The sequence below is a fragment of the Lichenostomus cassidix genome, chromosome 8 (assembly GCF_008360975.1).
Source record: "Lichenostomus cassidix isolate B80296 chromosome 8, HeHo_3.0, whole genome shotgun sequence".
Taxonomy (NCBI): Eukaryota; Metazoa; Chordata; class Aves; order Passeriformes; family Meliphagidae; genus Lichenostomus; species Lichenostomus cassidix.
The window spans coordinates 18,526,515-18,553,754 of NC_139489.1; the positions used below are offsets into that span (position 1 = coordinate 18,526,515).

General features: G+C 37.2%; 1 protein-coding gene across 4 annotated transcripts in view; it reads left to right on the top strand.

Moving 5' to 3' along the window:
- Window positions 1–88: 88 nt before the first annotated feature.
- The window catches only part of LOC146433983 (putative oxidoreductase ZK1290.5), a 45,287-nt gene continuing 18,135 nt past the window's right edge, over window positions 89–27,240 (top strand). For 3 of the 4 annotated variants that reach the window (XR_014853771.1, XM_085068217.1, XM_085068218.1), the window contains exons 1-3: window positions 89–201; window positions 13,217–13,465; window positions 19,969–20,070. Coding sequence is in view for 3 of the 4 variants with exons in the window: in XM_085068217.1 (XP_084924343.1) it covers window positions 117–201; window positions 13,217–13,465; window positions 19,969–20,070 (436 nt within the window). In the remaining variant the exon portion in view is untranslated. The remainder of the gene's footprint in view (window positions 202–13,216; window positions 13,466–19,968; window positions 20,071–27,240) is intronic. The other variant, XM_085068219.1, reaches the window with a different exon arrangement.

Below are 27,240 nucleotides of genomic sequence, written 5' to 3' on the forward strand. Positions count from 1 at the left end.
GTGTCCCGTGTCGCGGCTCCCACCGCCGCCTTTCCCGGCTCCCGGCACCGCTCGCCCGGCTGGCCGTCGGGCCGCAGGGGCCGCCGGGAGTTGTAGTCCCGGGCCGCGGCCGCGCCATGGCAGAGGAGGGCAGGCCCGGGCCGGGCGGTGTCCCCGCGGTGCCGGTCGCCAGCGGCCACAGCATCCCGGTGCTGGGGCTCGGTAAGTGGCGGCGGGCCCGGCCAGAGCCCGCCTCCCTGCCATAGCGCTGTGAGAGGGCGGGGGGCACCCCGGGCCCGGCCCGGCCGGCTCGGCAGGTTGGGCGCTGCTCTTGGCCCACAGCCGGACTCGCCTCAGGGCAGCCCGCACCACAGCCTCCTGCCCAGCTGCCCGCGCTGGGCCGGGCTGGCCTGCTGCTCCTCCGAGAGCCCCGCTAGTGCCGGGTGAAGCTTCGTGCTCCAGCTAAACACGACTAGCTAGCTCTGCTGGGGAGCTGTAAGCTGTAAGCTCCCAGTAGCACTCCCCCTCAGCTGGCGCGGGGCGTTGAGCGGTGGTTTGGTGGTTTGGGTGTGTGTTCTTAGGAGGCTCGGGAGCAGGCTTTCCTGCAGAGCACACTCCTGATACAATTAACCTTACTGCACCTGTTGAGCTGAGAGCCTGTGCAGGAATCTCAGCATCTGTGAGGCGCAAGGGAATGGTGCTTGATGCTGAGGAATACGTGATGCACCTGTCGCTTACACAATCACTATGTAGTGAGCAGAAGGACTTAAGTTGTTCAAAAATTGCAACGTTTTTTTCTTTTGCTGTTTCTTGTTAGTTTGGTTTGGAGTTTTTTGAGCGGTTGGTTAGTTATTTTAGCCTGTAACACTTACTGCCAATTTCGTTTTCTTGGAGATTTTTTATAAAATTTTAAAAAATAATGTAAATAGTAATTTTTAGAGAATGGACTTGGCTGTCTTATGTGCATTGTTTGAGTATATGCTGAACTATGTTTCAGACTATCTACAGAACCACCTTGTTTTTACTGGAGGTTGTAATACATTTCTTGGGTTATGGGAAGAATAAACTGATTAGAAAGTAGACATGCAGAAAGACTCCTTTATACTCTCCACCCAATAGCTGCTCACTGTCCTTTTGCTGTATTGGAAAATCCTGAGTAGTCTATTGTTAAGCGTGAATTAATACCAGAATTCTAATGGTACACACAGTAAATGGGTAGTGGCAGATAAGAGAATCAAGTTTGAATTTTTCTGACCCAGTAACTTCTGTCAGGTATGGTTTTCAAGAAACATCTCTTGACTTACAGTGGTGATGTTGTCATGAACAGGAGGATTTGGTTCTTTGGTTTCACTTACTTATTCTTGTCTTGCTAGAGTTACACTGAACATCCTGCTTTATACACTCTACAGGTCTTTGAGGATTATGTAATCCTCAAAGGGACTAGTCAGGTCATTTTAAGAAATCCTTGATATACGCTGCAGAATGCTGAGAATTCAAGAAAAGAGGGAGGAAAAAGAGTTCAAGACTCACCATGCTTGCATTTGTGGTCACGCTATAAATACCACAGTATGCAGCCCAACACAATGGGATCTTTATGGTAGTTGTTCTCACTTAACTGCTCTTTTCCACATTAATAGCTTATTTTTGTTACAGTCTTACTGCATTAACTAATATTTGCAGTTCAAAAAATTCACTTGGCTATGAAGTAGAGGGTAACTTTAAAATACAGAATGCATTTTCTGAAGGATTTAAGATTTGTTTGTTATTTCTTATCCCTCTAAACATGTAGACCTAATGGTTATCTGATCCCTCAAAGGCAACTTTTAATAGATATGGATGTTGCCTCTGTTGTTAGATAATCTTTCTAAAAACGTCAGAGAGATAAATATGCTAAATATGCATAAAGATGGTTTCAACTATCCAGTTGTGTCAAGTCAAATAGGTATGCAAGTTATTTCAAAGTGATGAAACCCTTTTGTAGTATCTGAGGACTGGAATAGGAGACAGGTAATGTGTTTCTTGGTCAGAACATGTTACTCTAGAGAGTGCAACAACAGCCTATAATAGCATTCTGTCAAAAATTCCTCTTCTTGCTGTTCAAGCTTCAGTTATCAAAAGGTGTTTGTGATGGTGGTTTTTTAGTTTGGTTTCCTTTTTTTTAGTGGGTTTCCATGTCACACCTTATTTGTCATTTGTATAGGAAGTTGGTCAAGGTTTGATGCTAAGGGGAGATGAGGGGAAGGAGGTTAATGAATCTTTCATTAGGTTACCATTCTCTTTCTGGGATTCCATCCTCTAACGTGAGCTGTTCTTAGTGAGGAGGATCCATTTTCATTGAAATCTCTAGTGAGAAAGATGAATTTTTATGCCAGAGAAGGCCTTGGAATATGCAAAATTTGTTTTCAAGTCCGAAGGGTTACATGGAGTAACATGGTAAATTCTGTACATCCACAATTTCATATTTACTTAGATGCATATTTATGGTCTTTTCTGTCTAGCAAAAAGACAAGTCTACTGGCAATGGTAAAACAAGCTGAGTTTCCTGAGACACCAACCAATTATTATAGGGCAGCTCACCTTTATGTTAGAAATATGTTGTATAGGTAAAGTTTTAATTAACAAATAAGAATAATCTGCATCTTATTTATTATATGACTATAAAAACTGCTGGTAACTTTATATTTCTTATGGTTAAATCCTAAGAGTTGTCTTAGCCAACATTATTCATGTGCAGAGGGTCAGGCATGTTTATGGTCAATTTTCATTACAATGGCTGCTTTCAACTGGAGCTGGCTTAAGTCTAAAATGAATTGGCATTTTGGCCCTAATATTTGTCTCAAGTGTAAATCTATTCCCCAGAGAGTACATTACCTCATAGTGGCTTTAGATTGCTTTAGAACAAGGATACGTTCACTATCTTGCTAATAAGATAGTTATGTTTGTAAGGCTTTATAAGTGTTTTAGAAGTGCACTGCAAATAACTGATGTAAAATGTGACACTGTTTAGAAGTTGATGTAGTTACACCTTTTCATAGGAGCTACATGTGTCTGAGAATCTGTTGGTGAGACTTTGTGTTATAGTAAAAAATTACATATTCTTACAGAGTCTTAACTGCTGAATACCTGCTGCTTATCTAAAGCAGCATCCTCAAAAATAGATCACTTGTCAAAATGGTACACAAAGTATCATCCTTGGAAGAAAAATGCATAGTTTGAACTGTTCATGCTTATTTCTGTTAAGTAGGAAGCCTTCATTTAGAAAGTTGTCACTTCCTTTTTTTATAATTCTTAGGAGTGAAAATGCTACTCTCTAAAGCATTTGATTATCGTTCAGTAGCCCAAAGGCTTTTCTTCCTGTAACTGAAATATTAGGACCTTTGTCAAGGTCGTGTGCTGAATGATTGACATCTCTTAAGGTTTGTTTTGGCACTTCCTGTTGAAACTCTTCATTCCCTTTATATGGTAGTTATATTCCCATTAGAACAGGATTTTGTGTGTGTGTGTTTCTTTGTTTATGTTTGCTGGTTTTTGGGGGGATTTTTTTAGGGATGGTAATAATTAAATTCAGGTGGGTTGGTCAAGTAGCCAGTGATTTCTTGAAAAGATGTGCTGGTGATACCAAAAATTCCTAGAATGTTTTTGTGGAAAGTTGCTTTCCATGTAATCTTTGGGGCAGGTAGAATTAATAACAACTTGATGAGATAAAAAGTTCTCTGATGGTCCCCTCCTATTAAAGTATAAAATTAATTGTATGCTTCTTTGGGAAGGGGCGTCAGGACAGGTAATTAATTACTAAACAAAATAATCAAATCCTTATACTCATTGTGCCTTACCCATGTCTCACACGGTGAGTATTTTATCAGTAGCAATAATGTTGTTTACAGAAGGTCATTCAAGGATGGACAGCATCATTATTGTAGGTACTGTAGCTGGGAAAGCAGTCAGGTACTGCTCTGAGCAGCTTCTAGTCAAATAGCCAAAGCCTGGCAGGGAAAGTAATACATACACACAATCCTTCCAGACTCAAGGGAAACCATTGAAATATCTCTGTCCTCATTTCAGGGTGTTTCACAGATAACATTCCTGATAGTCTGCTGTGCCCTTCTCTAAGTAAATAAATCGTAAAAGTAAGTTTTTACTGATTTTTACTCTACTGATTGCGTTAAGACATTGCATCATTTGCATTGCAACCACTCAAGACTTCTTGTATTGTTCCCAGTTCTTTTCACAACAAATGGGCTTCCTGGCAAAAAGCACAGACTCTGATTGCACTGCTTTCATAGCATCAGGTTGTGTTTGGGTTTTTTTCATCGAAATACTACATAAATTTAAATCTTTGTGCTGAATGGAGGTATTTTAACATTCCATTATGTATTAGTAATTCAGTTACCTACTTCTTAATTATTAATCCTAGAGTTGCTTGTTTTCATTCTTAAACTTAGCTGTGGTCAAAAAAAGACCCTGTCCTCCTGGACTGGAATAAAAGGAGATTTTGCTTTTCAAGTCAATGCAGTAGAATGAAGCCTTCACTTTTTTTCCATTTTCTACTGTTACTGCCTTTTTTAAATTAATGGGTCTTATTTCTTCATGACTTTGGTTCTTAAGGAAATTTATGGAACAGTGGTCCTGGTACCAAGACCTGTGGCACTCCCTGCTATTAATCTTATCATGTAATAAGAATTGGCTGTTTATTTCTTCCCTTTGTTTTATGTCTCAACCTTTTTTTTTATTCTGTTGGGGCTTTGCTTCTCACCCGTGGTTACCAAGTTGCCTTAATAGCCTCTTGTGATGAACAAAATGCCTCCTCTATAAATCTTTCTGTCTCAATTCATCCACTGTTTCAGTAGATCTGACCTTGAGAAGTTGTACTTGATCTTTGAGGGCCTCCAGATATTTAACTTCTCTCCTGTACAGAATGTGGCCATATCCCAGGCAGCTGGGTATTTGTAGACAGTGGAACAAAGCAGTATCCTCTCCCAACCTGACTAAACCTGGTGAGCTCCTACATTCCTTGCTTGCTTTCTGCTTCACCTGCTTCTAGCCTGGTGCTGCTCTATTCCTTAAGAAGGCTGAATTCTGTACAAATATTGTTTCAAAATGCATCTGGGGCAAAATGCTGAGCACACTTCTGCTTATATCAGAGTGTACACAGTACAGAAATATTCTTCTTTTTTTTTTTTTTCTGAGGGAAATTGCTGCTTTGTCTCTGTTCTCCTGTACACCTACAAATCTATGTGGTCAGCTTTTTTGATGCTGGGGATTTTACCTTATTTATATTATGGCATAAGAACTGTGATTTAATAGCAGAAAAATAGCTTCCTTTCTCATGCTGGATTCTTTTTGGTAATCACTCTGTTGCTGATATGATACAGATGAATTTCAGATGTCCTTCACTAGTCTAAGTAATAAATCAATTTAGATTTCTACCACTGTTTAATAATTAAAACTTTTACCTGTATAAGTAGTAGCACCTCATGTGTGTGCTTTTAACTTTTCTGCTGCCATTAAAGCTTCTCAATGTTACAAGCTTAATTGCCCAAGAACAAATGATTTGCAAGCAGTTTGAAATTAACAGAGAAGCAAACTCCAGTGTAAATGATTTTTCCATTTTACCATATTTCTTTAATGTGAAAAAAATATATCAAATTTTGTTGGGGAAAAAAAAAGAAAGCTAAACTTTATCTTTCAGCCTTCATGTAGCAGATTTTAGTCATCATATCTTTTTTCTTTGCCAGAGCTTGCTAGCATATTTTGGCAGCATTGAATGGTGATGTCACATGATGCTGTAACCTGAATTGCAGTAGTTCCTCGTGCCACCAAATGGGGAGAAAGGAGCTACTAATTCCTAAACTCTCTTCAGTTCTAATGTTTATGCAAAGTACAGCACTGAGAGTGATACAAAATACTTGTTATAGGGGAAGAGACAGAAACGGGAAAGCCATCTTTGTGGCTTTGCAGCAGTTATGTAACTTTAAGGTCTATTTCTCATTCTTAATGCCTGAATGGAGGTGCTTTGCATTTTAATGCATAAAGTTCTAAGGCTGAATGTGCAGTGTGAGAGGAGGGGCTAGAGGAGATGTTATTGGTCTCAGAAACGTTGAGAAAATGCATTTTAAAGTCTTAAGATAATGCGGGGAAAAGTTAGCGTTTCATCAGAAACATTCTTCATTGCTCAGTCTCGTTTGCACTAAGGAGAGCTGGGTTGTTGCTGTCCCTAGAACTCATGAACCCAGTTAGTTAGCAGTGGGACACGGCGAGTCTCAGACCTCGCAGTGGCACGTGCTAGTGCAGAAGGAGGATCTGTCATGGTTCACAATTGCACTTTGCAAGGAAAGGGCACTCACTGATATGATGTCAGAAATTACCCATCAGCTTGAATTAGGATGTCACAATGGTAATTATTGTACATACATTTTCATTGTGTAAAGCTATGAGTCACTACAAATCACAGTTCTCTTTATAATTTTTCCTATAATATTATCTTTACAGTATTTTAAGTGGGTTTGAATTATGGGTCTCATGTTCAACTACACGTCTTAAATTTGCTGCCTCTCTACATAATTGTATGTTGGTTATGTGTAATCATGAATTATTTATATAATTTAAGTCAACCTTTCATAGCAGGAATGATTATGATAATGTTCTAATTAAATACAGAACATGGGCTTAATATTTTTTTTCTATTGATCTTTCTTTTTTGTGAAAGGTTTATGGAGGAGAAAAAATTTTCACAGGTTTGTCTCATTTGTAGTATTTGTCTCATTTCTGAAGTATTTCCAAATGTCTACTGTTGATTAATTAATGTCATCCTTAACAGAGTAGTCTAAGGTCATGTTTTAAAAAGGAAGGAAAGTAATATTTTTTTCAGTCTGTTTATTTGCTGTACATAGCAAGTATCCTTGCTAGTTATGAAGTTAAAGGTTCTATCAAGGTATGGTAAGTACTAGAAGTAATTTCAATTGAGTTAACAAAGGGAATAGGATGAAAATAATTTAAAACTGGTTCACACCAGCAATTCTTCGTGCACTATTAACTGCTAAGATCTAGTCACAAAACATTATTCTGAGGAGAAAAGGTTTAGTGAACCCTAGAAATTGGATTTGATTTATGCCAGAAAATCTGCCTTTTCACTGCTTGAGATTTCTATGGAAGGAAGCCACAGTCTTTTACCAAATGGTTTCTAAGGTAACATCTTATAGCAGAGCATCTGAAACCAATTTGGTTGTTAATGAGAAATAGTTCTCACGGTGGTGGGAAAGTGTGGAGTGAAAGAAAGGCTTCAAGATTTGGCAGTCTGTCTGTAAAGGCATTTAAATAAATGTGTGCTGCTGCTCTGCTTATGAAATTTCTACATGACTTACACATTCATAATTGCCTTTTAAATGTATAGATCTCTTTCCAGATTTTATTGATAGGTTCTGCATGATTAAAATATTTGACTACTGCAGATAAGTAATTTAAATAGCTGGCTCTTTTCCAGTGGAAATCTCTTTACTATTGCTAGAAAAATATTTGCATTTTTGGGGTGATAGTGTATTTCTGCTGCCAGAAATACAGTAGTGAATTGGTGCTGTATCAGAGCAATAGCATCCCACTGATGTCAGATGCCACTTGCAGACTTTCTGGGTTTTTTGCCATGAGACACATTCTGAGAAGTTGCTCTTGCACCTACTTTCGTGTTTAAAGTTCTGAGGAGATAAATGGTAGGTCAGTGAACAGAGATGTGTGGTCATTTTACAGTCAATCTGAATATCCTTTACAGTCAGAGCCTCTTTGGGATGGAGGGAATAGAGTGCTTCTGTCAACAATGGCTCATTGCCATTTCTTCCTTCCTCTCAGGAAGAGAGAAAACTAGCAATTCTGGCTTTCCTTTCCCTGGATACATAATAAACACGTAATGGCTCTCTCCTACCCTCTTGCCTTGAGGCAAGGCTGTATTCCTGCATTTTGTTTCTTGGTGCCAGTGTAGACTTGCCTGAGTAGAATTGCAGAGTTTAAAATCAGACTTGATTACTTTTTTTCCTCGTGTTATTGCATTTTAGTACTGTGTTCTGAGTGGCACAGGGGAGAAACAGCCCCAGAGTGACACCTTTGCACTAAGCAATGGGTCGTATTTAGCAGACAAACAAGCAAGCAAACAATAGAATAAGAGAAGCATTACCAAAGTAAAATTTACATACTAAAAAAAATTAAACCATTCGTAATCCAAATAACTTTTACAGAGTTAAGAGGAACTTAAATGACTGAATTTTAGATAAATGTGTGTGCTGCTTTCGTTCTGACCAATTATAGAACCATTGGTTATATAATGTGAATCTGCTTGGTGTCTTTGTTATTGTTGATGGTGTCCTACCAGTTTTTCCAGAAGCCCTTTGTCTCCATAGGCTCCATTCCCTCAGGAGTAGCTGCCCTATTTTATATACACATTGGGTGCCTGTCTTGTACTCTGAATAAAATATACAAGTTATTTTGTAAAAATAATTGTTATTAAACTTGGATCTCTTAACTTGAAATACTCCCTAGTTGCCTCATGAAAATTGTAGAGTGTAATTGCTTCATAGCAAGGTTGACTTTGATTTCACATGCTGCAGAGGAAAGCCCTACACTCCAGAAGAGAGGATTCTTCAATACTTTGTCTTGTGAGGCTACGTGAGATTTTCAGAGTAACTGACCCTGCTAAGATAAAGCTATGACAAATAGTTTACTATGGCTGTAAGAACACTTGGGTTTCTAGTGCTGTGGCAATTATCTGCTTGTCTGAGAGCAGCTGTTGAGATGGTGTTGGGCAACATAATAGAAAGAAAGGATCCAGGAGACAAGTTCATGGAGAAGGTCTTTCTGATAATTTGTTGATTGGCTAGGACACAACTGTGATTTCAGTTTTTTTAAAAAAAATTGAATAAAAGCATTTATTAAATTATTTAACTACTTCTGCTAAAGAGGAAACTTGTTTTGCTCCATCCCTTTCCCAAAATTTAGTGAGTTTTCCCCACTGAGGAATCATTCAGGTTCATGAATAATTCTGAAACTGTACTGTCTTTTTTTTGCCATTTAACAATCTGAGTCAGCTTGTCAGAGGATCTTATGAATACAGAATTAGGAGGAGGATGTAAGACAGACTGCAAGGACAGCAAGTAGGGATTGTCTGTCCTTGAGTCTTTCCATCGAAGAGGCATGTGGTTTTATGAATGGATTAGCAGTTAACCTTGAAATGTGTTACATCTTCGTTTGCATTATGTATAGCAAACATTTTATGTTTTATCATCACATTTGCTCATAAGCTAATTAGGAAATCAAACTATATGAACACCAAAAAATTCAATATATTTAAAGTGTGTTACATTGATGTAATGTTGAAATAGTAGAAATAAAACTGATAGGTATTTCAAGCCTGTTAATGGTATACGATACCATATATACACATTGAGTGTGTAAAAATTAATAAAAGGGTGTTTGAGCTTTTGCTTTTGAGAGTTCTTAAGTGGTTACTTGGAGTACTGATGTTAGAAGATCATTAATCTATGACGTGGTCTCTAAATATTCTGGCTGGGGTTTCACCAACAGGGACTTTCCTGATGTTATTCCACTGCATTCAAATAGCCAAAATTATTCATGTTGCAGAACATTTTTATATATTCAAGTGAGTAACCATTTTACATTTCACAAAGAATATGAAGACACAGTTCTCCACAAAGGGAGGGAGAAAGCAGGGAGAGAAAGTAGATCCTGGATCTGTTTGGAAAAACTGTTGGTGCTTTGGATCTCTCCTTGTAGTTCTACAGCTTCGCGAGGGAGAGCAGAAAGTTTAATGAGGCTGAGAGCTGAGATGGTGCATAAATCTGGGAGGGGGAATAGTGTGGGGTTTGTTCCTTGTTTTACATATTTCGTGGGGTCAGGGGTGGAGATGTTGCTGATTTGTTATTTTTAAGGGCTTGGGGGAGGTGTTGCTGATTGGCATGTTGGGGTTTTTTCCCCATAGCAACTGCATTGTGAACAGGATTGTGCCTTCTTAATAATCTTTGTATCATTTTATGGGTTGTCAGGGCATTTTCTCACTCGGGTTTTGATGACAGTGTTCTTCAGGGTACCAAGAAGGTGATGAGTAACTGTGACAAAATAACAATGCCACTAATTAAGCCTACTTTCTATGGATTTGTCCTTTGACCTATCCATATTTTCACTGCAGTATCCTTGTCACTTACAGCTACCAGTTTTTCACAAAATCTGTAGGTATGTAATTACTTTGCACATCTTCCAGTCTGTGTAATTTGGCTTAGTTCAGTCAGTGAGGTAACAGTGCTATATTTCCCTAGGAAACAAGTTAAAATATTAGCTAAAAAATAGGAAGCTTTCCCAAACTTACTTATATTTGACATAATTTCTTGAAAGGAGTTTGTATTTTTTTCTCAGCGAATTCTAGGGGGAAAAATGTGTTAAATATTTTTAGAAACAGGAAGGGAATGGAAGGGGGTGCAGGTTCATGCTGGTTTTAAATGCATGATTGGATTTGGTCTTTAAATATACATGTACAGTGTGAATTACATCTCTATGTAATTCAAAGGGGATCAAAGGGGAATCCCAAACCTGTAAGAATGTTAATGTGTTCAAATAACACTGGTTAGATTTCTAATATTAAAAAAAATTGAAATTTCAGTCACTCTCCCTTCTTTTGTTATCTTTCTGCATCTGTGAATTGTAACTTCTTTCATCACGAGTAAACACAAGGAAACTGTGATTTCTAAAGTGTAGAAGTGTTAGTAGCATAATTAACTTAACAACCTGTTGTTCATGATTAGGTTGGCCTGCAAAGTGATAATATTAAATAATTGTGGATATCTTTTTAATTACTGTTTAGTGCACCAGGACTTTTGTAATTCATTTTTAGGCGTAGAAATTGAGATAATTTCCTCCAGAGTGATCTTGCTGTCTTTATTTTGTGTGTAATGAGTGTGCATGCCGTCACTGAGTGGGGAACAATAACAAAAATATTCCTATTTTTCCTTCTTAGTCAATCTCTCCCTTTAACCTAAAGGGTTAAATTAAAAAAAAAGTTGTTTGTCCCAAATGTTCCTACTGAAATCCATTATGCATGAAAAGAGTCCGAGTCCATTTGCAAGACCTCTAAATGAACTCCATTCATTCTGTGCTTAGAAATGTCCATTCAGCCAGAAACAGACACAATAGTTACAACCTCATTTATTTTGCACCAATACCAGCATACTAAAAGTGAAGGGTTTGTTATGAAGAAGCATAGTAATTTTTCTATGCTAGTTATATAATTCTTTAATAAAATTCCTTTAGGATTTGAGGAATGTAAAATTGCATATATATCTTTGCCTGTAATTGCAATGTAGTAGCATTGCAGTCATCTAAAATTCTTAAACATTCATGAGGATTTTGAAATAACCATTTTGAAAGCACACGTTGACTTAGCTTAAGTTATTTTAATGTAAAACAAGTTGTAGAGATGTTTATTTCTAATTGGCTCAGAAATTAAGCCAATTAGTAATCATAGTTAGTGGCTATGGAAAAAAAAAAAAGATTTAAAGTTTTGTCTTTTAGAACATTAAAACTTTGTTTCTGTTTGGAAAGTAAATCACTTATGATACACATGTCAATATTGTAGGAATATAGTATTATAATTTCATCACTTTAAAATCCATGAAGATAAGAATTCATTACTCCACATTTTGTTGGTCTCATATATAAAGTGGAAATTGTCCTGTTGTGATTGGGAGAATGTTGAGATCCTGATGTGTATGGGTGGGAGATCAGACCATATTATATCTTCGTTTAAACGACTTAGAGTGTTGAGCAAGACTCACTGGTTTTCCTTCTAAGCTCAAGAATGGACAAAAATTATAAGCATTTAGGAAAACCTGGCTTGCCTTCCATGCAAGAAGGACTTCTCTAAGTTCTCCTCATTGCTGTGTGCATTGTTAAAACGTGTGAGAAAGTCCTGGATTCTCCCCTGGGCATTGTGGCCCCCATTGGGCTCGGGAGGCTCTGAGGAGGCGCACCTGTGGTGCTTTCATTTGTGTCCTTTCCGGGCAACCTGGGTGGCTATTTGCAGGGCTGATTTCATAACGTGCAGGTAGTGTTTGGGGTAGAAATAAACACCATGTTTGGAGGGAAAGAGAAAGGTGAGAGCAGAGACAAATTTCACTTTAACCCATTCTTTGACCTGGAGTCCTTTATTACTGATTTTGATTTCGCAGTGGCTGAAGGCCTGTTGCTGTGGCCTGTTCAGGGCTGTGCAGGGCTGTTTCCAAAGTCGGTGACGGAGCCATTTCATGCTGCCTGTTGTTTATGGCATGAGGGCCTTTAAGTACTGATCATCAGCTTGGAAGGGGGTGACTTTGGGAGCTGACTGGAACTGACTGAGCATTTCCTCCAACAAACTGTAGAAAATACTGTTTGTGGGAAGTGTGTGAGTGAGGGTGAATGGGTGAGGGGCTCATGGCAGGAAAAACAACTAACAGGAAAGGGTAAGTAGAAACATCATCCTCCTTGCTCTCAACCAGTTCTTTATCTGAAGTCCTCCTGCTGGTTGCTTTTCCTGCTGAGTCTCCTCCTCCTTCCGTCCCCTTGACATGCAAAATACACATCCAGTGAATCCCTACACAATGACAGTAACAGGATTTTGTTACTGAAACTCCATGCATGCCCATTCTGTAGCTCTTGTGTAGGATTGCATTGTTTTGGTTACTGCTGAGTGTAACATGTGAATAGCACCTGCTGCATGGCCCAGCCTGGGATTGTACAATGCAGTAATAACCTCCAGCTACCAGAAGTTCAACAGAGTAAAGGTTCAGGATATGCTTTCTGTAAAGTAAATTGTTTTAAAAGTTGTTTGGGTTTTAAAAAATATTTAATCTGTAAATGTTACACTTCTGTATGAAAATTAAGAGACATATACTAATTTCCCATAAAGTATGTGTTTTCTCTTTGATGATTTTCAGCCTAACTCCTTAAATCACTTCTTTACAGCTAAATGCTGTTGATACTTGATTTGGATGGAGTTACTTCTAATCAGCACCATCTTCCATTTCATGTACTTAACAAGGCTAAAGATCAGTCAGTTCCTGTTTCTTTACTATTAGGAAATGAAAATTAGGTAAGAAGGTTCTGTGACAATATATCAAAGAAAAAGAAAAAAAAGGAAAATTTAAAAACAATGCTAAAATATGCCACTCATAATTCACTGCTGACAATTCACTTCTGCTTTTGTCTTTAGGTACTTCCCACCAGGGTGGCTATTCCCATGCCGCAGTGGTCCATGCCCTACAGAAGTGTGGCATTCGTCATATTGACACAGCAAAAAGATATGGCTGTGAATCGCTGCTCCAAAGGGCCATCAGAGAGAGTGGTGTGAAGCGAGAGGAGCTCTGGATAACTACCAAGTTGTGGCATAGTGATTATGGCTATGAAAACACCAAAAAGGCCTGCTTGGAGTCATGTGAAAGACTTGGTGTTGAATATCTTGGTATGAATCTTTATATATAGCTCATTTATTGTGACTTCCATGTGATTACTTGCAAAGATGAATGAACTCCTGAAAAAAATTATGTAGCACAGATGGGTCACAGAAACCAAATTCTGCCTTTATTTACACATTTGCAGGTTTTTTGTGCTCTTGGTTCTCTAGGAAGTTCACATGTATACAACTGAGAGCACAGAGTTTTTGTCTTGTTGCAAATGTTTTGTAAAGGTATTTTTTATTGTTAAATTTTTTTAGGAACAACTGCATGAATTTTATATATTTTGCTAAAAACACCCAAAACCTATGAAACAAGGATTCATAAACTTTACAAGAATATATTGGCAACAGGGTGACAAAGATGCCTGGTTTCTTCTGTGGTCTGTTTTCCTTTTCTCAGGGAATAGAAGTCCTTTCTAAAACTTACTTTGTAGGTCTTTCATCTTTTTAAAATTCTAAATACTGCCTTTGATTTGGTTTTGTCTGATGGAATATTATTTGGGGGAAATGTTAGAAGTATCTACAAGACTTTAGAAAACTAAAGTTAAGGCTTAACTAACACTGCACTTGTAAATTTATCCTGATCATAAACTTCTTGTAGTCAAAGATGTGATATTGTTACTCCTTTATTAGACAGGCAGAGTTGCAATAATGATACCAATTAATTCTTTGCAACAGGTCACAGAAGAGGAGGTACCTGAAAATAAACATATTTGCTAATTTTAGCAATAAACAAACTTTGATGAGGAAGTGAATTTTACTGAATTAATAATGTGTAATATTAATGGCAGTTGTGTGCTGTATTCACTGCCTTTTTTTGCGTGAATACTTTACAAAGTGAACAGGGAAAAACTTGTATCTGTTAAAGACAGAGATACTTGTATGCACATCTTTGGCACCATTCTTTCTGGAAATCTATCCCTTAACTTTCTCCACAGGTATTGAATAACTCAAAATTATTAGTTCTTTTTTTTGCCTGTCCTGTGCAAATGCAGGTCACTGCAATGAGACTTTCAAAAGCAAAGTTTCAAGCCTTGACTTTCTCCTCTAAATTGAGAAATAACATTATTCCTCCTCTCTGTTTTCTGTTTGTTATGTTTTGTGTTTGCTTTCTTTTTTCTTCTGCTTGCTCTGGCACGGGTGCTGAATGTTGATGAGAGGAAAACTTGACTTGCTTCCAAGAAGTAATTTTCAGTGATTCCTTCTAGTACTGTAAGTTGTTCTTATTTTCTCAGGTAGTAGACTGGAGTAGATGCTCACATAAATAAATGTAACTGAGTTTACAGTTAAGCTAAGCAGAAAGGCCTGAAAGAAGGAAAAGAATATCTGAGAGCAAAAAAATGTATTAATGCTATCACCATGTGAGTGAATGCTTGGAATGGCATAAACAGAACTTGTTTGTCAGATGTGTTCAGAGCTGAGACTTCTTGTGCTCATATTACTAAGACCAATCAAGGAATGCTACAGCTGCCTGCACAATTTGTCTCCATATTAGATTTTCCCTTTTTAAAATATTTTTGGTTTTTGGGTTTTTTTTTTAATACCCTTGCCCATCTTCCCTCCTTCTTCACCTTTCTTTCACTGATGTGGAGATGTTTGAAAAATGTATTAAGCTGTTCCTGAATGATTTGGTCTGCCATAGTGGCCTAAATCAATGCTGATCAGAATAAACCAGAATTTCCTGATTTCATTTTATGATATTCTATGATATGTGGGGGCTCACATCTTCTGTAAAGTTCATAAAGAAAACTGAAAGATCCTAAATAATATATCTGTGATGTTAGACCTTTATGTTGGAGGGAAAGGTAGTAATTCAGCAGAGTACAAATAGAAGAAGCTGCAGGAGCCCTGGCAGCTAAATGTGCAGCTAAACTCTTTCTTCATGTTAATTTTCTTATGGGTTACACAGTCTATCCCTAAAGACTGACTTAGAAACCTGAGAAATAATCTAACAGGAATTAATAAATCTGTGCATTATCAGTGTATGGAATGCCAGCTGTGGAAACATGAACTGTTGAAAACAGTCACAACTTTTTCAGAGAAAAAGTGCTCCATGTAAAATACTTATTAGGAAGCCTTTTCAATAAACACTTTTCTGACAAAGGGTACTAGGAGAGCAGTGTTCCAGGATTTTTATTTGAGCTGGTAGATTATATATCCATGACATGCTGGAAATTTGTATTATTTGTGGGTAGTGCTTGTAACAGATACCCTGCTCCTTCCATTTTCTAAGTGTAATCCTCAACTGGCAGTCACAGTAAACCAATATGGAAGAGCAGCAGATCTTACAGGTTTGGCAGTAACAGAATACATTCCTTGGGATTTGGATCTAACCTCCAAAGTAACTTCTTGAATGTTGGTTTGTGGGTTACCAAATTCATAAAAAATTTTATTTTCCTTTTGGCTGTTCCGAGTTTGTCCCATTCAGGCAAATCTGACCTATCACAAATCCCCAGCTGCAGCTGGACAAATACATCATCACCATCCTCACTGTAATCAATGGGCCACATGAAATGGGTGTATTATTATAATTCAGATTCTGATTGCTTCAAAACACTTTAGAGGTTGTTTCACACTGATCCTTGTTTATTAGAGTGAAACACAAAACAAAAAGGATTGAGTGAGAAATGTACATCGTATCAATATTAAGTGCAGTGACTCTTGAGAAAAGCAAGGAAATATGATCACTTCATTATGACAGCTGGGAAACACTGCAAAATATACTTTTGCTTTTAGGCTTGATATAAGGCAGGGCTTGTTTTTCATACAACTACATTTGTTTTAGTCAATTTTGACCTTGTTTTATATATTGTATAAGGGATTTGAATAGAATTGCAAACTTTTATTTCCACAACATGCTGTTGGGTTTTACATGTGTAAAATGGCCTTGTGCTTTTCAGTTAAGAGGAAATGTGTTGATTGCAGGTGCTGCAACCACTAAGAAGTAATAAGCCGTTCTATTTTAAATGTCTGTGTGAAAGCAACTCAAGTGTTAGTTTTAGTTTTCCTGCACCACTGTGCATTGACATTTAATGACCTTCAGGTCTTCGCTTACTGGTGCACCATGACAGCTTGACTGTCTGCAAAGGATGTTTTACAAAGCTGTTAATAGAAAACTGGATTGTGAATGTTCGGAGTTTTTTTCTTCTTTCTCAAGTGCATCCTGAGACTGTGAATCAAGGTGGATTTTTTGATTTAAGATTACTTTTTAAAAATACATGGTTGGAAGGCATTTCAAGATATTGATTAGTCTTTCCCATGCTGCAAGGCACAACCCTATTCTCAACAAAAATGTCATCTGTTCTTAAAAACCTCCAGTGAAAAAGTTATATATTTCTTGATTACTAGAACTATAAGTTATTTCAGTAAATTATTTAAAACTGATTTCTGGCCTCCAAAGTGAATTTAAGAGTGTTTTTGTTTTCCTAGTTCCCCAGGAGGGAAAATATTTTAAGCAAAAGAAAATGTGTGTGTGGGTGTAGGGTGTGAATATGTGTACAAATATAGATGAAATCGGAGAGCTTGGTTTGTGAGGTGCTTATTGTTTTTATTGGCCTGCAGGTATCATGGAAAGTTTTCTAACAGATGCAGTAGAAGTAAGCAGATCCTGGCTGTGCTGGGGTGCTTTACACATGACTGGCAGAAGGACTATTCTACTCTTTATCTGTGAGATAAGGCACCTTTGCCCCACATCTTTTATGAACAGTTCTTGCAGTCAGGAAGACTGCAAGACTTGGTGGTCCGGTAGATGCTTTCCAGCCCTAAATGCCAGCATTTCTAAATGTGAAGTAATTTTTAGTTAAATGAAAAAGCCTAAATTGAAATAAGCATAAAAGGATGATACAGACACGGTGTACCTAGTAACATCACCTTTCTGAAGTAAAGGACCAACAGCTAATCTTGTTTGCATCAAAGAGGCCTCAGACACTAATACAGAGAAGGGGGATGTGTTGCATATTTTTTAGATGTCCAAGGCCAGACATCTTTCAGTTATCAAATCTCTTAAAAGTCTTTCTTTGGAGAATGCTTCAGTTTCCTGAGCCAAGTACAATGCATCTGTGTCTGTGGAAATCCATGATGTAACTATTTTTGTCAGCATTTGCAAAAATTGTGGTGTCTAACTGAACAGTCAGGCTTTTGGAGAAGTAACTTGGTGAAATTCTGCTGAAGTTTGATTATTTTTGCTAAACTATGTTTTTCTGCATAGTTAAGCAGTTCTTATTAGTCTGGCTTGGAGAACATAGCCAGCAGCAATTAAAAATACATAATTCCTCCATTTTTATGTGGGGTAGGCATCAGATACCAGTAACTTACACCTACTTATATATGGCATCTCTGTTATACAGGCAAAAAAGTTTAAATACAAACATGGCAGTCTATGCACTAAGTAGCCCCAGTAGCATATAAAATTTTGGATCAAAATGAACACTTGGTGTTAGCAATTCCTAATGCTAATCTTTGGGTTTATGTCGAATATAAATCAGTTGAAATTTTATTGGCAACAGAATTTGAGTAGTCCTGAGTTTTGATCATAACCTCACTAAATGCTTTAATCAATATCCCAATACTAGTTTTCAGTTAAATGCCACAGAATTGGTATTTATTCCAGTACCGTGTATTGGTATTTAATAAATACAAGTTCTTTTCCCAGAGAAATTAGTGAAGAAGTAATTACTCCTAGATTGGTGATGAATAAGACTGTGTGTGGAATTGGATTTTATGGATAAAAGGGCAAAGAGCGAGCACCTTTCTCCTTAAATGTGACGCAAAACCAGATGCTGCAGTTCATTAAATATGAGTGATTATTTCCTTGTCTGAGCAGTTGTATTTAGAAGTCTAGTCAGTTATTGATATCAGGAAGTGCAAATGTAGCTTGTGATTTTTGTGATACATCCAAAATAATGTTTGCCTTGCTATAGCTCTAATTTTTTTTACTGTACAGAATTCTGTACTGTTCTAATTAGTTTCTTAATCTAAGTAAAGTACTCTCTTTAATGTGTTGCAGTGATGTATCAAAATTGGAGCCAGTGTATTATGATGAATCTCACGTTACATTTTCATCTGAAATCAAGGTTGAATTTCTATTTTTAGAGCACGAAAGCTAATATACCAGGCTGCTTATACAGTAACCATTACTGTAGTCCTTAATTATGGATAAAAGAAATTTTTTCCTTTTCTTTTTCCCCATTTTTTCATTATTCACAAAGGAAAGGATCTGTACTTTCACAAAGAGATGCTGTAAATGAATGGTGTGATGTATTCAAAGAACAAAAACCTCTTTTCATTGCAAGCAAGTTGGTGGTTTTTTTTATTTCTTAACTCTATTTGAACTGCCAGAAAAGGAATATTATAAAGCACAAAGAAAATGGTACATATCTCAGTCATCTATTTTTTTTTCTGTTTGTCATCAGACTAATATATGCAGCAAAGGCCAAAACCTGTTTGACTGGGATACCTGCAGTTACCTGTTTAATCTGCAGTTAGAATTTGAATCAAAATGTAATTGTTTTCCAAGTATCTCTAAATTTCTCCTTCAGAATATCTAGCAGTGTCTACAAACTTATAAAAGAGTTAAAAATCCTGTCATTTTTAAAATGTAATCTGATTTGGAACTCTTGAGTCCAATATATGTACATTTCTCAATTTGTGTTGGAGGTGCTTCTTTTTTCAATGGAAGGATAGTCCTTTCGTGCAGGAGCACAGCACACAGGGAAGCCTCCTCACGAGGGGCAGTGAAGGGGCAGCACTGATCTCTCCTCTCTGGTGACCAGTGACCAGTGAGGGAATGGCATGGAGCTCTGTCAGGGAAGGTTTAGGTTGGATATTGGGAAAAGGTTCTTTGATTCTGTGATAATTTCATCAGAAGTAAATCTTAATTGTGTTTGAAATTGTGCTAATATTCCATAAAATGTAATAAAGCATAATATTGTTCCCTTAAAATTTTTGTTTAATTTCTTCAAAAAATCGCAAAGGCTGCCACAAAACTTAGACAAAAAATTTGTGTAAAGAATGTGCTGCAGTTTCCAACATAAATGCATAAGTGGAAGTATTCTTTAGAAAGGAAAAAGACAGACCTACTGCTGAGGTTGTATAAAATATCTGCAGAAATGTCAAACCTATTTATGTTCCATGAAATTGAAGACTTGCAGCACTTAATAAGTAGTAGTCCAGTTGTAATTCCAGTGATCAAAACCCTTTTGATTTAAATGGGGCTTGTTATGTGTGGAAAGTTTATTAAGTGCGTATGTAACCATGAAATTCTGATTACACTGACCTAAACATGTGGAACATGTGCAAATTTTGCTACCCTTAGTCGTTAATGTGCTGTTACAGTATTCATTTATTACAACCAATGGTATATTTACAGTAATGATCACTGAGTAGTAATTGGAACTATTACGATGATAATGCATTAGGGGCCATTGGGGAGGGAAAATGCTGTCTCGTGTGGTTTGATATATTTATTTTTGGACACTTTAATAAGCAGTTTGCTTCTGTTTCTTTTTTAGATCTTTATTTGATACACTGGCCTGATGCTCAGGTTCCAGGTAAAAGCAATCGGGAGGTCCGAGCTGAAACCTGGAGAGCAATGGAAGAGCTCTATGAGAAAGGTGATACAATAACAAAACCTGTTTTAGAAGAAGGAATTACAGTGTGCTTTGGGATTTGGAGAACTCATAGTGAGGGATGTTCAAAAATTTAATATGAACTGGGTGCTCATATTTCAGTGGAATTTGGGTGTGTAAGTTATTAAAATCTCTGAAAATTGCGACATTAGCAATTTGGTGCTGTGTCTAAATAATACATTGTCAGATTCTGTCCATGAGATTAATAGTGTGCATACTTTCTTGAGGAAATCTACTGATTCATTGAAATCTATATGGCATTATAGAACACCACTGAACACTACAGAACATCTTTAGGTGGTACTAACCTCCTCCTTTAAGTATAAATCAGACCAAATGTTATCTCCTTTAGATTTTTTTTATAATTGTATGGTGTGATTTTCCAGTTTTTTATATATTGTGGTATTTTGTAGCTCCATCTGTGTTTTAAAAGTTAACAAGATAAAATGCTGGATTAGGAGCAAATACTCAACTGCAGATTCTTTGGTACTAACTTTTGGGAAGAATTTTCAAAGAACGGAGCTACTCTCTCAGGTTCAGATAACACTTTGATTTTCAGTACACAGCAAGCTTCAGTTGGTGTTCATAGCAATAGGAAGAGTAGACTGTAGATTTAAGAGGATTTTGCTTCTGAAGTATGCAGAATTATTAGAAATGGTGTGAGAGAAGATACTGTCATGGAATTCTTGGGCCATATGGACCACCCTGTATACAGCTTCAGAGAAGTTCACAAGTGGGGAGAAGACTTCTTGGATTAAGTAGTCTATCCACTAACTCACTTACTGAAATAGTGACTGTAACAGGAGAGTTGTACAAAGGCAATTACAGGCTGTGTGTCCCCACCAGCTTTATCAGAGCTATACCCCTCTTACACTTCAGTCCTTCATTTACTTTTGCTCTGCCTTTGGAAACACAGAAGTAAATTGTCTTTGATACATCTTTTGTTCTTTCTTTTTATACTGAGCATGAGGGAAGTTGCTAAAAGTGTTTTCTGCCGTGTAAGACATTGCAACATTCAGTTTTTAAAGAAATGCTACACTGACCTAGTATTTCAAAGCATAAGTGACTTTTACAACCAAAGATGGATTATTCCACAAGGTATTTAATCTTTCCATAGTGAAGTCCTTTTCCTGATGAGTATTTAAGTTACTGCATGCCATTTGTGTCCAGATATGCCATCCTAATTTAATGCAAACAGGTTGTATTTTTCACAATCTATTATTATTCCTATCCTGTCCCATTTATTCTGCTTTTGCATGCGCCTTTTTGATCTTTCCTGTCTTACATGACTCTTTCTCTTCCTAATGGAAAAGACTATGAGCTACTCAGCGGTCTTTTAATAAGTCACTGGAAATACTATTGCTGTTCTCACAAAGAGGGAAAAATTGCTTTTGATCTTTGTCCCTGTGCATGATACCTCTTTACAGACATCCCATGCCAGATCTATTTTACCTGTGGTTGCATTTCTTCAACATTTTTTTCAATTTGCATGTTGCTGCTCTCAGTCTTTTTCTGAATTTAAGCACTCTGTAGACTCATGATTCATTTAGCTGAGCATAAGTTTTCCAGCTCTGGTTGTCCAAATTACCTCAGTTAGATCATGTACAGAGGAAGGAAAATTTAATAGTCTGGTTGAGTCAAGTGCCTTAGAACCTCAACTTCTACACTTTTCCTTTAGGGGATACAGGCTCTGGATGTCCTGACCATAACTATGTGTTCCTGAAATGACGTGCAGATGTTAACCACTCTGGAGTTGGAAATGCAATGATTCCTGAGCAAAATGTTAAATAATTTGTTTGCATGGTTAACCACTAGATTTTCCACTGAAGATTAAACACTTGCTGCATATCTTTGTGACTTGCTATGTGTTATGTGAGCAACATGTTAGCCTTGGTTTGAAGTGAATGTAGGATATGGTCAAAATCCTTGCTTGAGGAAAATAATAAAATCTGTATTTATTAGGAGAAGAAATTTTAAGTTCTGTGAATAACTGAGTTCTTTGTCTTCTCTGAACTTGATATTAGTTCAGGTAGTCATTGGTTCCTGTTTAGAATTCTGCTCCTTTTTTTTAAAAAATGTTTAGTCTGAAAAAAAAATAGAAACTAAATGCTTCACATTCAAGGATTGGCCATTTAAACAAATACTTTGCTTCTGCAGTCAATTCACAAAGGTAATATTGAAATTACTGAAGTTGGTAGTGAGTTTAGTAGTTAGGTGAGTCCATCATGAGGAGTATCTGAAAGTGCAGAGACAGTAACCACTGTCTTCTGTCTTCTGTAGAAAGCAAATCGGTTTGTGTTAGGGAACTATCTGCAGGAGTCATATGAGATGATTAAAAGATGTCAGTATTGACCTAAGTCTTCGGTTTGGCTGAAGTTACCAAGAATTTCTCTGTGTTCACAGATGGTTTGAATGCAGATATTTGTAAATCTCACTCTTCAATTTAAATCCAGATTAATATTTATTCTGCAAAATTCCACCTACTCTGGGCAAGAAACTTTATTTTAAAGTAATGTAAATTATTAATAGTCTATTGTTATTATCAGTTGCACTAGGAGAGTAAATAAACTGTTAATACCCAAGACTCAAAGTCTTTAATGCAACTTTTTAAAAAAGATTATTTTAACATTTATTTTGGTCACATTGGCCAAAAGTTGACACAAGAAAAATACCAACTGCATCTACATTCATGTCTTTGAGAGAATTTCTTTAGGTCATGTCTACAAAGATAGAATTGTTCAAGTTCATCTGAGAGCCCACACAGAGCAGCTGAGACACAGGGCTCTGGCCTCCAGCATCATCCCACCCAGCTAGCTGAGGAGAGACAGAGGTTCTGGGTCTCTGCCCAGTCCAGGTCACTGTGCATTAATTTATAAGACCCTGCCCCCAGATAATAAGAACTTCATGTGACAAGTTTAAAAAACCCAGAATATTTATCAAAATCACTGTAATAAATATTTTAGGAAGCAGAAAACTTGAAGAAGAAGTTAAAATTCATATTATAATGAGTCTGATTTTTATAAGCTCCCAGGTACTTCTGGCTGTAGAGGATTAATTGTTGCAGATTTACTGTTACTTGAATGCATCAGCTGCCAATGAACTTGGTGTGGAATTGGTAGATATGCATTCATTGAGATGTGTGGGCATCCTTAAGTTTACTGTGTCTTGATGTGTAGCTGCTTACTAGTGCTTCATATATATACTCCTAATAAAGTTTTGGAGTTGAGCTGTAACATCAGAATATTATCATAAATAGAAAATAGTAATTTCAAGTGATGCGAGTGATCCTTTGCTATCGCTGAAAAATCCCCACTCTGGCTTACCACTGTCGTGTTTTCGTATTTCATCAAAAGGAATTTGAGGTTAGCATTTTGTGAAAGGCTCTTTTGTCCTGATATGATCTGAACTGGAAATATGAACAATTTAAAATGAGAATCTAAATAATGTTTGTTGGGGATCTGGTTACCCTCTCCAGTTGATTGCTCACCATACTGAAGTTTTGGGCTGCACTTCTTGGATCCAGTGTGCTTTGGAAACTAAATGAAATGTGGTTACTGCCCCAATGGTGGAGTCTCAGGAACACTTGAAAGAAGGTTTCATGTTTTAGTACTCTCTTGTGCTTGAATCCACTGTTCAACTGCCTAAGGCAACTGAGCAGCTATCTCAAGATCTCACTTCAGGTTAAAAGCAATCTCTGAATCCTGGGCATTTTTCTTGTGGTTTTTCATGAGGAATACCATGACAGATATGAGAGCATGCCCAAAAATACTCCTAGCTACACTCTTAAGCCAATGCTGTCTTTTACTGTAACAGGAGGATATAGTATATTAATTATCTATGTAAAAATAACACACCCTGAAAGGTTTACCTTCTTTAGGTGTTTTAATCCCTCTGAATTGCATCTGGTACATGGTCCTGTGTCTTTCTGGGTTGCCGTTGGTCTACAGAGTCTTCGGGTAAACATGCTCATCTTTTCTCCTGGCTAAATCCCTCAGTAGGTTTCTAGGAGTCCATTAAATGTTCTACCAGCATCTTTCCCTCTTTAACCTGAAATTTCTATATTTATACCCTGTATCTTCTCTTTGCTACAAAGGCAAGATTATACTTTTTGTTTGTTTGTGTAGTATTCCTTTTGTATAGACAGAGTCCAGTCATTAAATTTGCAGGTTTCCATTAATATCTTTCCAGGGAAAAATGTGATTGAGTTCTGGTCAACAAAGGTAGATAGATATTTATGGTGTATCCAAACCTATAGCAGTTGTATTATTCCATACCATGAACCAAACTGACAAATTTTATGTACATTTCTCCAAATCATACAGAAAGTATTAGAATGCTTATTTGTCATACTGATGAGTTACAACACTGCTTTATTCATGAGACATTCATGTGCTGATTAAGAAAGTATTCAGAGATTTCTATTTTGTCTTACATTCTGTTGTCTTACGTATGTCTTCAGACTGTGGGATTTGCATGCATTTAGGCCTGACCATGCTTCCAGAGAGAATTGTGCCAACTCTTATAGTAGCTCGGGGATCAGAACTCTGCACCTGGTCTTGGTATTCAGCCCAAGTGATCAGAAGATTTTTCTAATGAACAACCTCCCGAGGAGCTTCTACTGATTAGCCATTGCAACTTCTGTATGCTGAGAATTAGGAGCAAGTGAATGGGCAAGGAGAGTTAATTTCTTTACTGGTTTTAGAACTTTAGTTGGTACCTGAAGTATTTAGGATAGGGTTTACCTGCACTGAAAACTGCCATTTAAAAATCCTGTCTGACTTATGATAGACCAAGCTGATAGCTCTCTGTTCATAGCAGAAAAGATCTTGTTGCTAAACTGATTTCTACTAGCTGAGGACAACATAGTTTTAAGAATTAGTTTCTTTAAATGCTGTTAAATGCTTTTTTTTATTCCTGATATCTTCTCTGACGTGTTAATCTGCTCCACTTTGATTGGAGCTGTTTCACAGGAGCCAGATGACTCCGGTCACAGTCAGAGTGAAGAAGGCTCTATCTGGATTGAAGTGCTGAGAGGCAGAGAATTCTAGACATGTGTCTTTGTTCAATAGCCTGCATTCATGTTTTCCTTTAAAGAATTGTGGGATAAACAGTGCTGAGGGAAAAGGGAGGGAAAAAATTCCAAAGCTTGGTCCATGAGACATTTATGCATAATAACTGGTTATTTCTGTTGGAACAGCTGAAATCAACTAGGATTCTTGTAATATCAAGGCTATGGTTTGAATTTTTGTGGTCTCAAAATTGTCCTTTTGTGGAACTATCTTCTCCAGTACCTCAGAACAGAGACCAGGCTGCCTACAGAATCCATTCCAAGATACATACATTGAGTCATATATTCCCTTGACAGCTGCAACATTCCTTTATAGGCATTTGTCAGCTGGCAGATGAAAGCAGGGTGGCAAACTGCTCTGACATGGGGAATAGTCACTGTATGTGCTCACTCGTAATTGGGCTGTTCCTAGCAGTGACCCTTTCCATAAGCAGTGTCTTTAATGACCTTGATTTTGGCATTGTGGCTAGCCCATCATCTCAGCAAGCTTTTCATACACACATGCACATGATTATTCGTCCCTCTATCTAAAAATGCTGGGAAGAATGAGGGCTTCTAGCCAGGACTTTTGCCTTTTTGGCAAGGGTAGTACTGTGGTGGTTATTGTGGGTTCAGATCCCGCTGGAACTCACTGCCATTTTACTAAGAGTGAAATGGTTTGCTTATCTTTTTAATATTTAGCAGTGCAGCTATGCTGACATGAAATATTCTTACTTGCATCTTACTTGCATAATTCCTTGATGTGTCTTAACATATGTTTTCGTTATGATCATGTGTATGATTTGAAATGAGTCTCATAAAGTAACAGAAATTGTTTAGCCCAGTAAGTAAAGCCATGTAACTTCATTCTTGGAAAAAGGTTGTTTTTTTAAATTCTAACTGAGAGAAGATATCTAATCAATGTTAATAATATTCTTATCAGCTTCATTGTTGGGCATAGACCAGTTCAGTCATCATATTTTCTTTCTCCATTTTCTATCTGTTCTTAAAAGTAAGAGTGAAAAAGGTACAGTGAACCAAACACAGTTTTTGTGCAGGTGGCAAGATTTCTAGCACATCCTTTGCTAGATGCTTTAAATCTAGATGTCAAATGATGAACACCTGACAATTCAAACTGTTGTGTTACAGCTCCACAAAATGTTTGCCCCAAGTGTATTTATGTTGGTAGAAGTCATGTGTGAATGTGTGTTCATAAGCTGCACTAAAGTTTTAATGAAAGCAAGTAACTAATTTGCCTAGAAACAGTTCTTTTTCACATTGTGATAATATTCTGTCTGCATAGACGAAGATGTCTCATTGTGTTGTTATGATGAGAAGCACAGTTCAGAGATGTGTTTTCATGTGTTGGAAGTGGTTGCGGGTTGATGAGGATGTTGGTTGCACCACACCCTGTTGTTCAGATAAGACAGCAATAAAGATATACAAAAAAAGAAGTAGCATTTATGTTAAAGATCATAAAGAAATCTTCATCATTTTTCGTATCTTATTTAAAAATAAGAAATTATCATAGAAAAAGTCCTTTTGGTGCATATGTAAAAGTGAGAATGAATCTAAACTTGTATTAATGTTTCTTAATGTCAAGGACTTCCTGGGCAATTCTAAGTGTAAAAATAAGCCTTCAGAGGACTTTGTTTCATGACTTATTGCAGTGTATGGTTTGTGCCTTTTCTGCTAGCACGTGAATCCTTTTTGTCAAAACTGTAAATAAGCAAGCTAAACAAAAAGATTTATAGCAAATATACACAGTTGTCTACCCATGCAGATGTGCAAAGAGGTCCCAGTGTGAGCACAAGAACTCTTGTGAAGAAGGCTATGTTGAAATATCTTTGAAAGGAAAGTCCTTGTCCATAATAATTTGTGGAAAAGGCATTATTTATCTGTTTTGCATATGTTGAAGTGAAGCCTTAGATTCTTAGCTATTTTAAATGAGTATTGATGCATTAACATCAGTTAGGTTGCTGTTATTCATAGCAGTTGGGAATCATTATCTTCTCTGATATGGAAGGCCACAAAGTATTGCAGTTCAGGAAGCTGTGCCATCATAGTTACAGGGGGAACAAGCTATTTAGAATCTTACCTATGTGCTC